This window comes from Hydra vulgaris, chromosome 13 (genome assembly GCF_038396675.1).
Source record: "Hydra vulgaris chromosome 13, alternate assembly HydraT2T_AEP".
Lineage (NCBI taxonomy): Eukaryota > Metazoa > Cnidaria > Hydrozoa > Anthoathecata > Hydridae > Hydra > Hydra vulgaris.
In genome coordinates this window covers 34733729-34752500 of record NC_088932.1, presented here as the reverse complement: position 1 = coordinate 34752500, position 18772 = coordinate 34733729, and the positions used below count along the sequence as shown (strand labels likewise).

The 18772-nt window shown below is 28.6% G+C and overlaps 1 protein-coding gene across 1 annotated transcript; it reads right to left on the bottom strand.

The window, feature by feature from the left end:
- Positions 1-12704: 12704 nt before the first annotated feature.
- Positions 12705-13534, bottom strand: LOC136089839 (putative nuclease HARBI1). The gene is made up of 3 exons (XM_065815929.1): positions 13414-13534; positions 13044-13250; positions 12705-12997 (listed from the first exon to the last, which is right to left on the bottom strand). Exons 1-3 carry the CDS (start codon positions 13532-13534, stop codon positions 12705-12707), a joined length of 621 nt encoding a protein of 206 aa, XP_065672001.1.
- Positions 13535-18772: the final 5238 nt, after the last annotated feature.

The following is an 18772-nucleotide window of genomic DNA, read 5'->3' as shown; positions in this document are numbered from 1 at the left end:
ATATTTACATATATACACATTATTTAAGGTAATTATGACTTTCCTTTTAGATGCAGTTATATATGACAAAGGTGGTTTGGAAGCGCGCAATATCGAAGGACTAGTTGGCGATCTTATGAAACGTGCAACCTCGAAATCGTCCAAAAAATTGCAACTATTTAACATGAGTATCGTACTATAAGAAAAATTTATGCCTTTCTTGTAAAATATGATCTATCGATAAATTGAATTCTGTTTACTCGTATCTTCTTTTTGTCAAAAACATTCCTTTTTCCTTATACCGCAACCAAATTACTCTTATTTATTGCGTGTTGCAGTGTAAGGGTTTTTAAAGGCGTTAACGTTTCTTTTTCTTTAATTTGGACGTCTTGTAGACGTCCGTAGACCTAAAGTATTCATCCAATTTAAGTCTGAAACAGACGACCATTAAGGTCTAAAATGGACGGACGAAACATGTTGCATTTGGACTTAATTTAGACGTCTAAGGACGTCCAAAACAGACGTCCGTTCGTCCAAAACGGACGTCCATTGGACGTCTAGTGGACGTCCAAATGTTTACTGGGTATGTAAAAACTTGGTTGAGGAACCATAACTCGGCAGATGATACAAGGGTTAAAAAATCTAAACCGAACAAATATACTGAAAATCAATTAGCTATTTGGAAATATTTTAAATAATATAATTACTTTATAACAATAATATTTACTGATATATAAAATTTCACAATTTTTTGTTATGTTCAGTTTCTTTTTATGTAAACTTTGTATCTCTTGAAATGAATGAATAAAATAAAAGTGATTTTCACCTCGTTGAATTATTTTTTTATTCTCTTTTATCCTATTACATTATTGTTGCAAAAAATATGAACGATAGTTAAATATTCTTGACTTAATCCGCCACTCTGACAACCATAATATTTTGATGGAAATATTAATATTAAAAAAATTAAATAATTTGAAAGAAAATATCACTGCGAACCGGTTGATAAATTTTGGGAAAGCATCCCTGTGTGTATATGTATATATATATATATATATATATATATATATATATATATATATATATATATATATATATATATATATATGCATTTATATATATATATATATATATATATATATATATATATATATATATTCATATTTATATATATATATATATATATAAATATATATATATATCATTATCAAGATTTTTTAATATAGGTTTTTTTCACACCGTGTCCACGTTAAATTTTCATGTAGAAGTATTTTGTTGCTTTCGTTCAATTTTTAGTGTAGTTGTGAACGATGAAAGCATTGTAATCAAACATGGGCCGCACCAACGACATCCTATAAAGAGGAGTGGTACTTAAATAGCTTCCCACACGTGGGCCACACTGAATGCATATCCAGTTTCTTTATTTTGTTGGTAACAAATAAAAAATAATGAAGGAGGGTTTGGGTTAACAAAAACATTAACAAAAATATTAACAAAAATAATTTAAAAAATTGTATTAACAGAATTCAATAAAAAAAGATGTCTTGTTTGTTTTGGTTTTATTAAAAATATATAAGACTTTTATATTTTTTGATGTTTCTTACACTATTAGGCTTAAATTTTGAAAAATGTTAAGCCTAATAGTGTAACATTTACTAAATATAACCTTTTAACCGTGATTGTATTATCAGGAATTTGTTTTGAGCTATTGTTTAAGCAACTTATAATCACTGGGTCCATTAGCATTTATTTACCCAGAGCATTGCTGTTAATGAATGTTAAAAAGATTTGCTTTATTTGCAAAAAATAGTTACACATTGAATAAAGATACTTTGAGTATAGATGTTAGTTTTAAATGGACCACCTCTGTTCTTAGTATTAACACATTTTTGGGTATCATCTGAATCAATTTTATATGCTGATAATATTTCTAAGCATAGTTTTTTATACTGCTCATCAGATTAATAAAATTTACACTTTGAGTTTTAGCCTTACAGATATAGAAGTTTTAGGCTGACAAATATTATCAGAATAAGCATAACATGACGAAACTTCGCTATTAGATTAATAATGCTTAAAAACTTTAAAAAATCTTGAAAATTTTTCTGAAACATGGATTAGAGACTGTTCAAAAAGTAATAGCAGCACTGGATGCATTTAAAAAACTTGCTGCAAAAGTTCATCACAGATTAAAGTGCGATCAAAGACCAAAACAAGCGGCCAAAAATTAGTCATCTAAAGCCGTCCAAGTGACTTCTATTGAGCTAACTTATTCTGTTCCTACACGTTGGGATTCCGTGACTATAATGGTTAATAGTGTAATAAAAATCAGAAAAATTTTACATCATATCCGTGACTATCCAGGTACAAACTGAACCTCATTGGAAATTTTTAGCAGCCGTTAATCTATCTATTATTCAAAATCCGACACGTGTAGGATAAAGTGCTTCTTAAAACAAGTTTCGTAACAGTTACCACAGGCCTTTAAAAACATTTTTTTTGTATTACCGATCTGTAAAGAATACACTTTTGCATCAATTTTGCTTCTTTGTTATTAAAAATAAAAGTTGAGCTAAACCCGATTAATACTATAATAGTAGATATTAAACATTACTTATATTTAATGATAACGAAGTGTAACGAGAGAGATTAGTGGCTTAGTTTAATGTTATAATAGGAATAACGACAATGTTCAACGTCAGGTTAAAGTCGAATTTTAATAAAAAAATATTCAATAAAACGAAAATAATTTGAAATAAAAATTCATCTATACCCAAATAATATTATATATAACTTTAAATTAGAAAGGCTAGGAAGGTTAAGGTGCAGTGAATTTATTTGATCTTTGTGAAAAAATATAGTAAGCGAAAGATGTTCTGACAAGTAAAGTGTTGAAGATTAGTAGGATTGTAATAGGTCTTGACAGTCCTCGGTAATCTTCCAGTTAGAAGGGGGGGGGGGGGAGTCACGTAAAACCCGCATGTTTCTATTTCTTGAGACGTTTTTTGTAAATGCAATGCATTTTAATGAAGCTGCACCGAGGAAAGAACGCAATAGAGATAAATAATAAGATAAGAAGAGTTAAGCAGAGTAAGGTTAAAGTTCAAATGGACAGATGTCCAGTGATAAACAAAAAGCTTCAAAAGTTGACAAATTCAAAAAACTGATCTGAGTAAAATAAACAAGAACAATAAACAATAGTCGAGGAAAGTAAGAGTCATTAATTGATTGCTACTAAATTTTGTTACGTGACATGATATTTTTAAATTATTCAAGCACTAGTTCGTTATTATTATTGAAAAGGCTTTTAATTCTGTATTTTAAAGGTGAAAAAATTATCAAAACTAAACATTTCTACAAAAAGGTCTTGACAGTCCTCGGTAATCTTCCAGTTAGAAGGGGGGGGGGGGGGAGTCACGTAAAACCCGCATGTTTCTATTTCTTGAGACGTTTTTTGTAATTGCAATGCATTTTAATGAAGCTGCACCGAGGAAAGAACGCAATAGAGATAAATAATAAGATAAGAAGAGTTAAGCAGAGTAAGGTTAAAGTTCAAATGGACAGATGTCCAGTGATAAACAAAAAGCTTCAAAAGTTGACAAATTCAAAAAACTGATCTGAGTAAAATAAACAAGAACAATAAACAATAGTCGAGGAAAGTAAGAGTCATTAATTGATTGCTACTAAATTTTGTTACGTGACATGATATTTTTAAATTATTCAAGCACTAGTTCGTTATTATTATTGAAAAGGCTTTTAATTCTGTATTTTAAAGGTGAAAAAATTATCAAAACTAAACATTTCTACAAAAAGGTATTGCATGTTAAGAACCGAATTTTCGGTATATGGATTTCTTAAAGAAACTGAACGAATTTGAGGTTTATATAACTTATAACGTCACAACTTGGTCAATTCTAATCAAAATACATACAAGTTGGTATCAAAAGATAAGTCTAACAGAGGACAATATTTATATACAAAGGATGTTCGAAGGGCGCTAGAGGGGCGTCTAGAAAACTCTTTATTGTATTGAAAAATGTAGATTTTTTAAAAGAAAACATTTAATTGTAATTTACAATTTTTATTTGCATTTTTAATATATTCTAACAGGGTACCATCAAATATGATTTGGATATATTAGGTTGATAGGCTGGAAGTCCTTTTGGCTTCGGGCACACCCTCTGACCTCAATATCAAGGATTATTACTCAACTAAGGTTACGGAATTCTATTTAACGCAATCGGCGCAACTGTGTTAGATTCGCTATTGGACTTATCGCAAAAAGCGTTAGTTGGCTTTGACAAACTGCTTTGTATTTGCTGTTGGGACAACTCTATATTACTATAGTTAGTTCAACTGCGTTAATACAGTTGCACTAACTATATATAACTAAATATATACTATATTTGCAGTTGGACCAACAGATGTAATCATTCCTCCTAGAAAAATACTAAAAAAGGTGTGGGTAGCAGTGGTAGTCATAATTATAAATACCACGGATTACAACAGTGCTCTGCGGTTGTAATTACTTTTAAATAATTTATTTTAGGTTGTTAACTAAATTTTTTATTAGAAAATTATAAATAAAAACTAAATGAACTTTAAAATTTATTTGGTTATTTTCGCATTTATCAAAACTTTTACATTTATATTTTATGTGCTTTGTTACAAAGTATTATGCGAGGATTAAACATTCAAAACCTATGAGCAAATAGAATGCAAGCCAACTGACCTTCTTTATACCACAATCCAACACATTTTTTAGCATTTTGGGTGTAATGAGTGCACTTTAAATTTGGATCTGGTCTAGATAAAGAATATATACCCAATTCGCTAGATGTAAAGGGTGGCAGTTCGTACAATGAAGACTTTGTTATAAACTGTTGATAAACAATAGTTATATCATTGTCAATCTTCAAAATGTTTTTTATCAAATAATGCTACCATTTTTCTGCAAAAAAAAAATGAATCACTTTTAGATACGCATATAAAATGTTATCAAACTGCAATTTTTTATATTGAATACTATTAGCATTATAAACTAAAAGAAATGGGCCCCTCTTCATGGATATATTTTAGCTCAATTTTATTTTTAGTAGCCATAGTAGGTATTAAATGCTCATGTTCAGACAGACGACATATGATTTGCTGTTAAGGCAAATTTGAATGATGGACTAGTTTTTTTAATTTTCCAAGGTAGTTTTCAAAAGGAAATGTGCTCACTGAACCTAATGCTCCAAATATTAAAACATCATCAACAATGTGGATTAAATTATGAACGTTATAAACTAAAATGCCTTTCCCATACAATGAAGGAGCAAATTCTACAAATTGCATGAGAAGTTTACGAGAATACTCAGCATAGTGATAACAAAGGTTTGTACTCAAGCAGCAATACATGGCTGTAGAAAACAATAAGAAATTTTGATACATAGTATCGTTTAAAATGCCTTTTAGTATATAGCAAAAACTAACGAAATTCAGTGGCCTTCCAACGATCCAACTCATGTAAAGATCGTGGCTTGCGACTAAATTTTTTTGGTATCATCAACCGAAAATTACACAAACGCTCAGATAGTTGAGTGGTCAGCTTTGCAGAAAGTCTACTTTTCAAAGGTCCTTTTTTCCACATAGTTAGAAGCCGGCGCATCACTCCAAGACACACAAGATGCATGTAGTCAAGATTAAATCTGCTAACCATTCCAAAATTCAGCTCTTTTAGTGGACTGGCAGCATGATGATGTGCAGGATCAAACATTTTGTCAAAAGATAAATCTGTACGTAACAGTGCATTAACTTCCGGTAAAATAACTTTTCCGTCAACCAATTCACCTTTCTGGATGCAGCGCTCACATGAATTATAACCTGAATGCGATTTAATGCATTTTAAAAAAGCTCGAGCTGGTGCGTCTCAAACAAAATTTGAAATTGTAACTTGGAACAAACAATTTTCAATTAAAATACCTTCTCTTTCAAGAACTTTAATTTCAGAAATAAAGTTATTTAAAAATTCTGTAACACTTGCAGGCTTTTTATTACCACCATAGATACCAATAGTAAATGGTCTCTCACTAATAGAACCTTTCACAATTCCAAGTATAAGCCAGAATTGATAAGTAGAGCTTTTGTAAATAGGTAAACCATCAATGTTAATCAAAAGAGGTATAGAGCTATTTGACAAACAATTCAATTCTTTTGCATGGAACAATTTTATTAAGTTCTCTTTGACCCCAACGTGGTAATATTGACTACTATCTTCTAAATGATTTGTTTTTATTTTTCGTGGAGTCTTTAATATAGTGCGGGCATCAAGAGGCAAGAATTTGTAAAAAGGATGAAGAAGTTACAACAATTGTGAAAAATTAGTCACTGGTATGTTACAACTTATTGCCCATTCTCTCAAAAGTGGTATTAATTGTTCATCTGATACATCATCATCAGAAGGTTTTGATTCAGAAGAAAAAATATCATCTTCTGAACTGCATATACTTGTTGCGTCAACCATCAAGTTGTCCGATTTCACCAACTCTTCCGTATAAACTGGATCAAAAGGTATATTATCACTATCTACAGTATCTACAATAACATTATGACTACTCTCAAGGCTTTCTTCGAGATACATATCGACAATTTTCTTAACATCGCGCCTTTTCCAATAAGATTTTTCTTTAGGGTATCAAAAAAGACATTGTTGAGAAATATTGAATGACTTTTTATTCCTGATTATAAAGAAATTGTATATTAAAGATTATAAATAACATATTTTCATTATTTGAAATTAAATTTTTATTATAGTACATCATTATATATATATATATATATATATATATATATATATATATATATATATATAGATATATATATATATATATTTATATATATATAGATATATATATATATATATGTACATATATATATATATATATTTATATATATATATATATATAGATATATATATATATATATATATATATATATATGTACATATATATATATATATTTATATATAGATATATATATATATATATTATATATATATATATATATATATATATATATATATATAACAACAGCAAGCTATTTATTTTCCATTGAAAATCATTTTTACAATAACAAGGTAAATAATAATAATTTATTCTTATTTAATATACTATCTATATACATATATATTTATTTCACACTAAGCCATACTTGGTGAAAATGCTTAGTATTGAAGAGGTACTTTAATGTTTTGCAATTGCCAATGAATATATATATATATATATATATTTATATATATGTATGTATATATATATATATATATCTATATATATATATATATATATATATATATATATATATTTAAATGAAGACTTTACTTATGTTACCCATTTATTTTAAAAGGAATCTGACTATATAGTAAGTTAAAGATATTATTTTACTAACATATTTTTACAAATAATTTCATATCTAGTTGTTTTAATTAAACGCTACAAAAAAAAAAATTATTATAAAAAGTTTAACATTTTTATTTCCCATTAAGTTTGGGTTAGCAAATAAACAAAAACGGCTTTTCTGTTTTATTTACTATTGATAACCTCGCTCGTGTGTTATGTGCCATCGAGATTATAAAGTTCCATTTAGCGGTTAATTAACCACTCTGCCGGATCTATCAAACTTGCTTTTATATCTGAAAATAATTGTTATCAATCTTTATTAAAATTGTAATCTTTGTTTATATAATCGGTTTGTTATTTTATTATGTTGTCGGTTTCCGCTGATGAATATGAATGCCAAATTAATAATTACATTATTTTTAGTTATTAATTGATAGACTCTAACTTAGAATAAGAATGTTTGCAATAGTAATATTTTTTGAAACAAATGAATTATCTGTTGTTCCTATTAACTGGCTGCAATATGAAGACGAAAAATGCATTTGTTTATGGCCGTTGTACACTTCTGATCTTAAAATAAATAAAGCGGTAAAATCTGCTGAACCTCCCAAACCTATTTGGAAACGGTATTTTGTTAGAGAGCTGCATTCTTACAGTAAGCTTATTTCAATTAATGGTTTTAAACTTAGCTTATTTGTTAAAAAAAAATTAAGTTTTAATTTGTATTATCTTAAAGGCACATATGAAATTGCTAATACCAAGTTGGACATTGCTTAAGACTGCTCAGAACTTTAAACAGAATCAGAGGTTGACACAAAAAAAAAGGAAAGCGAAAAGGTTAATTTTGTTATTCTAAATTCAATTAATTTTATTATTTCAGTTAATAGTTTTGTAATGTTACAAATCATGCTATTTTAATAATAAGCTATGTTATGGTGTTCATTTCATCTATTGTTAATATAAAGTTTAAATTTATTTTATCAATAGATAAAATGAACACCAAAACATAATAAACCAATAACACATAAGTCTATCAAATGAAAAGGGTTAAAAATTCATTACCAATTACCAAAGGGTTAAAAATTCATTACCAATTTCATAGAATGAATCTGATTCTGATTATTAGTGATTCTAATTCTGATTATACAAAATCTGAAAATGGGAAGAAGTTATCTATTTTAATTTCAACCGAAAACCTGAAGTTTCCTACTCCTCCCCCTCAGTTGCAATTCGGTAAGATTTTTGCAATTTAAAAAATATATTATTACGGATCATCAATGATCTGTCAACATTCTTAACGTTAATGATTATAATTGGCCATTAATGACGTTTAAAAAAATTAAATATGTTTTTATATTATACCATATGTTGTTTTAATAAATATTTGACATTTCTAATATGTTTATAATGCATTATTTATGCTTAGAAATTCAAAATCCGTCTCTTCAAAATTCATCATCAGCTATCTGCTCTTCCTCGTCATCATTTTTAAACGATTTATCTTTTAGTAAAGATGGTTAGTTTACAGTTCTTTTTAACTTGATAGTTTTACAATTTTTAAAGTTTAAATTATAGTTTGCAAGCTGCATGATTGCATATGTGTGCTTGTAAAAATAATGAACCAAATTAAGTTTAAATATTTAAATAGACAACCAAACTACAATACCATCATCAATATTAACGCCAATGTTTACTAGAGCATTGCAAGTAGAACAGTTATCACCTGATTTGGTTAATCGTCATGTTGGAGGTGTGTTTCATATTTTTATGCATTAGCAAATGATGAATTTGTTTGTTTGTTCATATGAACTTAATATAAAAATTTTATTATTATATTTTTATTATGCGTATTTTAAATATATATATATTTTTTCACATTTAGGAAATGATCGTCGATAACTAATATTATTAGAAGAGATTAAACAAAATAATCAAACTATAATTTTGCTTCTGCAACAATTAATAGCACAAGAGCAGCGTGGCAGCATAGAAACAAGTTTTGATGAGTTTGGGCTTCCTGTTACATCAATGGAACAATTAAAAAAATTAGAAACAGATTGCCTTGACAATGACCTCCAAGGAAAGCTTGTATGATATTTGTTATAATTATTTAGTTCACATATTTAAGTTACTTTAAATTTATTACATAGTAAATAATGTCTTTTTAAATTGTTTTTTCCACTTAGACACGCTATTTAGGTCAGTGCGGCGGAACAAATATCACTGATTCCACAAGAAATGTAATGAAACGGTTGATTTCAAACAAAGTAGCAGTTGTTTGTAATTGGAAAGGAAAGGGGGGGGGGGAAATATGCCATTAGCAATAGCAAGCTTTGTCAAATTATAAATAGTGCGTTATTTTTGTTTTGTTTTTAAAGGTCATTATTTCATCTTAATGTTGAGGTTTTTTTATTAATATTTTTTTATAGTTTGTATTTATAAGATTTAATGTTTTATATAAAATAAAAGTAAACGAGTCGATAGTTAACACTTTCATATCTTATTTTATTTAGATGCTGTTCGGCGTAATCTTACAACATGTCGCGGAACGGATGCTGAGATTGCTTGTGCTATTAAAGCATGGTTTCGTTTTGCAAAAGATCGTGATGGAGGGAGGTGGAAAAGGCACATATCATTATAACGATTTCAGTTTCATATATATAGTTTATTATCTTTTTGTATATGTATAAAAGTTTACATAGATTTATAACGAATAAACATTTAACTAGAAACCAACAAATTTATTAACTTTAATATTCCCATCCGGCAAACAACGCGTTGCTAACAGCGTTGCGCGAACATTGAAACAATGCTTGACATCATCCGACGTATAAATTCACAAACGCGCATACTATATAAAACTAACAGTGGGCTGACGCATTGCCAACTACATTGAGTATGAGCAATGCTAACATAGGCCCGATAGGCGGCCGATCATATGCCAACGCGGCTCCAACCTTAAAACTTTGTTACGCCAACATAGGGCCAACAAACTTAAACCAACGGTGCGCCAATGTTTAGTTAACATCCTACAAAATGCGTTATACCAACGTTGCGCCAACTATTTAAAACCATGAGTGTGCCAACGTTGCACTAACTATTTCAAAAACATGAGTGGGCCAACGTTGCGCCAACAATGTTGAGAGTATATTACGCCAACATAGGCACGATGGGCAGCCAACCATATTCCTGCACGACGCCAACTTACGGCCTACCAAAACGCATTGTTGGCCTAACTAACAGAAGTAAGTAGGGCATACTAAGTTGCGCTGCTCAGGATGGTTGAAAAATACTATGAGAATAAAAAAACTTTAGATGGAAATTTTTCTCAAGGTTTGATTTAATTAAAAAACCTATATAAGTAATATGTTTATATTAAACACATTTTTAATTATATTTTTTTAATTTTCAAATTTGTATTAACAGTAACACTAGCTTTTAAAGTTGTCTAAACTCCTATCGCTTTTTCTCCGTTTTTGCATAAAGGATTTAAACGATTTTTTAAATGTTTAAAAGACGTCTTTTTTGTACCAAATGCCTTCTGGGTAAAATCTAAGTATATTATAATTTATTGATATTAGAGAGTTTGTTTAAATAACTTTTAAAATAAATAAAAAAACGTAAATGAAATGAAAGTTTTATTTAAGTTGTTGATTCAATATGTCAATGTAAAAGTTAAATAATTTAATATGTAATGTATACAACTTTTAATTTTTTTTAGTTGTCTCAAAACTAACAAAAGATGACTTATGGTCTTAAATTGCCGACCAAGTTTCTGTTGTTGGTTCTAATAGAACAGTGCCGAAAGAAATCATCCGATCAAAAGTCGGACAGTAAGGCAAAGGCAGCTCGTATTTCTTCTAGTTTATATAAGACAGGAGGAGGTGAAGGCAACAGCGAAGAACTGAGCTCAATTGATTAAGTATTGATCAACAAAATGCCTAACGTGTCATACATGGTATATTGGGACATATGTGAAAGTTTACCTTTTAACCTATATTTTTTTATAATTTAGTTAAATAGGTTTATGAAAATTAGTTGAAACTTAAACTGATGTTTTTTTAAACTTTAAATCCTCAACTTTCAAACCTAACTATAATATTTATGAAAAAATTTGAGAAAATTTTACATGAATTACGGTTCGCTATTTTAGGGAATTCCAGGTGGGATTGACACTCATCAAAAGCTGTGCATAGTAGATCCCAATGAGGAAGTTTATTTTGACATAATTACGGAAAACTTTGTACTGCAACCTGTAGAAAAATGGATTCTCAGTTTATTGAGGTAAAGTAAATTATTTAGTAAAGAATTATCTTATTATCGTGCGCTAAATGTTTATAACAGCAGTTGTAAATATATATTAAGATGTATATTTACAACTTTTACTTTAATTTACAGTCAAGTAAGTTCACTTTAACTTTTTATTAAAGTAGCTGTTTAATGCCATCTTATTTTAGGCAACAAATATCAAAACTACTTCTGAGATGTGTAAGATAGAGCAATTTAATGAGTATAGTAAAATATGTATTCCTCAACCAGATGAGAAAGAGGATTGCATCAGGGTTAATCATTTTATATAAAAATCATAAATATAAAAACTCATAAAAAAATCATTATTTGTAGATGTTCATTTTCAGGAATCGTTCTCTTGTTTTGACTTGATCAACAATAATTTTTTTTTTTTTAACCTTTTGTTTAACAACAATTTACAACGATTAAGTTTTATGTTATCAAAAGGTTTTGTATTGTTCAACAAGAAAATAATTTAATCATTCAAAAAATCTAAACTTTTATAAAGAGAAAAACTCAATTGCAAAAGTCTTTATCTTCACTGGCTAAATTGTCTCACTAAATCACCATTCTGTCAGTCACAGACTACGCCTGATCGCTCGACAACTGAAGTTCGCCTAGCAAGTTCTTCCCCATCTGCGAATCCTGCGTTGATATTACATAATAAATCTGCCAATGTAAATTCATTACTAAGAAATAAGGTATATTTTACAAAACAAGTTTTACGGTGTCCTAGATCTTAAAAAAAAACAATGTGATACTAAAAAAAGTTGCTTTTCTTGCTTTTAGATAATATCTTGCTTTGCCAGATATTCCTAGTAAGTTAACCTAAATAATCTTGATTCCGGATTAGGGTTTCATTAAGTGTAAAAAACCATTACTTAATGCTTAATGAAAACTTAAAATGCTTACTTAAACTCTTCAAAAAACTAACCAAAAAAGTAACAATGCTTTCTTTAAGAAAACATTAACTTAAGCTAATATGTTTCATTTAACTTTAAAGTAATAATTATTTTTAAAATTAAACTACAGAAAATTATGTACAAGTACAACAATGCATTAACGCCTTCGATTTGCAAATATATAGTTTTTTACTTGGTTTCTTTTTACAATACCAAGTCGAACTTGGTTTGCTTGTGTTAGTTCAGGCTGAACATCATCTTCTTCAAACTCAAAGTCAATGTCATCTGGAACTTCTAGTCCTAATGAATTGCATAAGTTTTCAAGTAAAATACATGTAAAAACTATTTTGCAGCAAGTTCTAGGGGTGTATTGAAGTGCCCCATCACTTTTGTGCAAACACCTCCTACGGTTTTTTAGACGACCTATACATCGCTCAACTTCACTACGTACTTGACAATGAACTTTGTTATAATATATTTCTTCTGGTGTTGTTACACCTAAACGGTGTAATCAAGACTGGAGACAATCCATACCCTGAGTCAGCAAAAAGAAAATCAGCATTAGGATCATACTCTAATGTCTGTTTTAGTATAGAGTTAGAATAAATAAAGGCATCATGACACGATCCCGGATACTTGACAACAACATCTCTAAACATTCCATCGTAGTCTACAAACACTTGACAGTTTAAAGCAGGATACCCTTTTCTAAAAAATAGAAGTAAAAAATATGGATCAATGTCCAGAAAGTCCTACAAGTCTTGAGATCAGTTAATGAAAAGGTTTTTGGTATAAACCTACTGCAATACAATAAAAACAAGTAAAAAAAAAATCAAACAAAAATGATTTTTTAAAAATGAATTTACCTGCAAATGCTGGCTCATCAACCCCAGACACTTCTTTGATTTGTATCATTGTGCCATCTATTATTCCAAGAAGACCTTTAACTCCATATGATTGAAGATACTTTTTCTTGGCTTCATCCATCTCCTCTTGATTATCATACCATTTTACCAGGTGAAAATAATGCTGAATGAAAAACTTGCAAAGTTGGTGAATTATGCGACTGCAGCTGACTTACATTAGAAGTGTCACCTATAATCACCATAAAGTAAACCATTATAAAAAAAATCTTTTGCAGAAGTAAACTTTAAGATTATATGCACCGCCATTAACATTTATTTATAAAAGATAACTAAAACAATGACAATAAAGAATCATAAGAGTTAATATTTTTTTGGTATTGCTAATATTATATGCATTGACAAATTACTCTTACCAACTACACCTTGAAAACTCCCAGTTGATAAAATTTTTAGAGAAATCAACAGCTTTGCTTCTGGAGAAATCGAGTTACTTCTTAATGTAATGGGTGACAAACTGTTGTGAAGAGTGTTGATAATTTCTGTTATATTAGTTTTTGGCAAACGAAATTTTTTTAGACATTCAACATCTGAGCAATCAGTTAAAGAAACACGCTGAGCTTCACGCCATATTTGATCATCATCTTGTTTGGCTAGAATGATTGGAATATCCATTTTTACTTAAATTGAATAGCTCTGTTAAAAAAATCATATGGATTATGCTCATAATACTTATTGAAACAAAAAAAGTTAACTCTGCATCTACTTAAGAATTAGTGTATACCTTTTTTTAATATTTAAACAAAGGAACAACTAAAAACTTTATTAATTGCTAGATATATATATATATATATATGTAAATTATGTAAATTATGTTAGTGTATTTTACAAATAGAGTGCTCAATGTTCTTAAAGAACAGAGCAATAATTAATTAGTAAAAAACACTTATCTAACTTTTATCTTCGACTCGGAGTTTCACCATCGCTGGATCATCAGGAATAGTTACTAAATCTCAAAAAAAATTCAATTTATAGAAAAAATATTTTACAGGAAGTTATAAATTATTATAACAAATTTTTAATTACTATATTTTTTTGTTAACGGGAAGTTACAGAAAGTAATTATGAAATAATTTTCTTTGGAATGGGATAGTTTAATTTGGTCATTTGTTTTTATAATTTTTTAAGAGGTATTTATTTTCGTGCCTACATTTAGAAATTAATTCAGATTTTTTATTTAATTAAGTTTTATTTAAGTAAGTTATAGTTGTACAAAAAATTTAGAAAGAATTATAAAAGGCCACAACTACGCGTTAATTAATAAAAATAAACATATAAAAGAAAAAAACACTGATTATTGTAATTGTAAACAAAAAATAGATTGCCCTCTAAATGGAAAATGCCTTTCGAAAAATGTAATTTACAAGTGCATTGTTTCCTCACAAAACAACCCTGATAAACAATATATTGGCTTAACCGAGGGGGAATGGAAAAAACGTTATGCCAACCACAAACAATCGTTTAAACACAAAAAATATTCAAAAGAGACTATGCTGTCAAAATATATTTGGGATTTAAAAGAAAAAAATAAAAATTTTAATTTACAATGGTCTATTCTAAAATCTGCCCCTGCCTATAATAACATTTCCAAAAAATGTATGCTATGTTTGCAAGAAAAATTTGAAATAATTACTCATTTGAATCAAGAAAATTTATTAAATAAAAAATCTGAATTAATTTCTAAATGTAGGCACGAAAATAAATACCTCTTAAAAAATTATAAAAACAAATGACCAAATTAAACTATCCCCATTCCAAAGAAAATTATTTCATAATTACTTTCTGTAACTTCCCGTTAACAAAAAAATATAGTAATTAAAAATTTTTTATAATAATTTATAACTTCCTGTAAAATATTTTTTCTATAAATTGAATTTTTTTTGAGATTTAGTAACTCTTCCTGATGATCCAGCGATGGTGAAACTCCGAGTCGAAGATAAAAGTTAGATAAGTGTTTTTTACTAATTATATATATATATATATATTTAATATAGATATAATGTTGAAATATTTTACTTTTCAACTTACAATTACCTTTCACTTAACTTTACAAACAAATTATATAAAATTATATATTGTTAATATTAATACATACTAAATTAGTGTTACTATATGCTAATAACTTTTTTAAGGAACAGGTTTAAAAAGAAGTATTGTTGGAAAGTTCTTGAAATGTTATTAAATCTGTTGTTAAATATTATACAAATTATGTTCACAAATAATATTACAATGTAATAAAAACAATAATAATGAAAATATAATATCAAGCCAACTAATTTAATCTGATATCACATGACTTTACAATTGGAAGGATTATTTTTAATACATTTAGTTTCTTTTTAACAGTAAATTTTAAATAGATATAACTGAAAATTGTGATATAGTAAACAATATTCGTATTCTATATCTATGACATAGAATCAACAAAAATATACATGCATTATAATAATATAATATCTTAATAATATATGAATTATGACACAAAAGCTATATATGCAATTTGATAAGACACACCATTTTTAATTTTTAAAGATTTTAACGTTACGCCAAAGTTAAGGCAGCTAATAGCTAACGTAACTTTTCTTGCTTAAATTGAGCTGAGCAAGTTTAAACGGTTTGGTGAATACCATTTCAGCTTGGTGAATACCGATTTTTTAGCTCTGAACTTAGAAAAAAACTTAGGTAAGTTTTGTTAAACGCTTTTGCGCAAGTTTCGTGAATACGTATTTCACAGTTTTGAACTTACGCCACACTTACGCAAAAAAAATTAAAATTAAAACACAGTAATTAAAATTAAAATGAACACACAGTAAATATTAAAACATAACAAGGAGGTCTTCGTTTTCACTCTGGGTGCAAGATGGCAGTGATGACGTAAATGAAGCTGGTAAATTTAATTTTTATTATGAAATAAGCTTAATAAAAATTATAAAAAATAGTGTTTGTTTAGTAAAAATCTATTAAAATAAATAAATTTACAACATCATTGAGATCCCCTTTGCGTCTCTTACCTCCTCTCAGGGTTAGTGTCTCTGTAATAGAAAGTGAGAAATATCTTTTATATTATTGCTACAAGACAATTTGCACAGCAACAAGACAAGTAGAATTTTTCTAAACTGGGTTATCAATGTTATACGAGTTTTCTAAACTGGGTTATCAATGTTTTACGAGTATATCAAGGTTATACGAGTGTTAGTGGTTAGCAATCGAGCATATACTGATTTTAAAATGTTAGGGGCACGAGAATTCCCTAAAAAATCTGTTCTTCTGCAAAAGTGAGCAACTGGATTAGATTTACAATTTATAATTATTGGTTAAACATTTTTCACTAACTAAATACCAGAAACATGATCAAAAGTTGCATCCTCAGCTAAAATATAAAACTTTTTCATCCAAGGCTCAGTAAGGAGTTTTCCAAACTATGCAAGTACGCACATTTCTTTTATGACACTTGTATTATAAAATGCCCTCTTAGAATTGCTTTCAAACTTTTACATTTTACTGTTTCAACAATGAGAAAATCCTCAGGCTTGCTGTAATGCTTCATAATTATGTAACGAGTATGAAATAGAATATGAAGCCGATTTTCACGATATCTAAGAATAATACCTTGTAGTAGATCGTTTGTATCTAAAAAATTTGCAGATCCTTTTGGATCACCTTTGATGTCTATAGTCCTCATTTTGTTCATGGCTAATACATGGCTAAATCCTCATTTCGTTCATAGCTAAAACTTTAACTGCCACACGATCCTTTCCAAATAATTAACAACTCTCACTCACAAGAGACCGTAATGTTGAGCGACATGAAACTGGAATTGTGTCAAGAGGGTGTCAGCTCATTCAAAATCTCGCTCCAGTTTGCTCAAACTTTGCTTATAGTAAGATGGTTGACTGCAAATCTGTCTGACATTGTGCTAGATATATTTTCAATAATCGAGTTACGACATTCATCAAAGCTATTTTAGTAAAAATCTGAATAAACAAATGCCATATAGTCAATTGAAGTGCATATACGACTTTCATAATCAAATGCTGTTCCTCCTGGTTCTTATCTAGAGCAATAACAAGACATTATCAAGAGCAATAACAAGACAAACCCAAGGGTAAAAATATTATTATACATAGCCCACTTTGCTGCTTGCAAATCTAAAATTCTGCCCAAGTTCACGAGGCCTTTGCTCAACAGTATTTCGATAAGGAGTATTATTAACAAAAGCACCAATATAATGTCTTAGTTTGCTCATAATATATACAGAATGTAACCTGTTGGTATATTACTCCACAAAATCATATAATTATTGCTCTTACTTGTCATAAATATGTTTTTTCATCTTCTGAACTAAGTACATTTCTTTCCTCCTCTATCTGGATCAAATCATTCTCCAAACTAGCAATTGCCCTGTTATTTGTCAAACAGCAGCATTATGCTTAGTTTTGAGTTGCCTTAACTTATGCTTTTCATTTAATTCAATGTTTTTTTTTTTAGCTTTAAAGTGATGAATCAGCTCATTCTAATTTTAGTTTTTGTGTGTGTTTTTTCAGATATTTCTGCCCTTAAAGCTTTGATTATTTTTTTCTTTTTGTTTGAAATATTTTCTTAAAACACATAATTGATTTGGCATGCTGTTTAATTCAGCTTTTAATAGTGTTATCTTGCTCCGACGTTCTTTGTAAGAGTTAGCAAACCGAGACGATACGTAAGATAACCTACCTTTTAGTTTTTGTTTTAGAGGGCCTAATTTCTCTCTAAAAAGTTAGTTATGTCTCCTTCGCTATAGCCTGCATATGTTCCACTAGTTAAAGGAGATAAAAAATTAGTATTACATTAGTAAAATTAGTATATGAAACATCGGAGGAGCCTGATGATAATACAATATTAGGCAAACTTGATATATGGCTTAAAAAAGTTTTGTTGCAAATTTCAAAAAAGCGCTTACTGTCCTCAGCCCTCTTCAAATTTCCAGCCCAATGCAATGATTTATTTACGAGACTCCTAACCTGATTTTTACATGGGTCTATCTTATAATGTTCAGTGACTTGTTAAGATGTTTTAAGAAACGAATCACTATTTTTTGTAAAAAATAAAAAGATATGTCAATTTCTACAAACTGTATTACATTCTGTATTAGAGTTAATGCCTATTTGCGACAATTCAAAATTAGCAGTTAAATACTTTTTGCATTGACCATAAAACACAAACTTCGTTTTTGGCCCTATGGTAGCAGGAAAAAAAAGTTGAATTTTTATAAAGAAAAAACAATATTTTTAAATAATGACATTACAATTGCTAACTACATTAC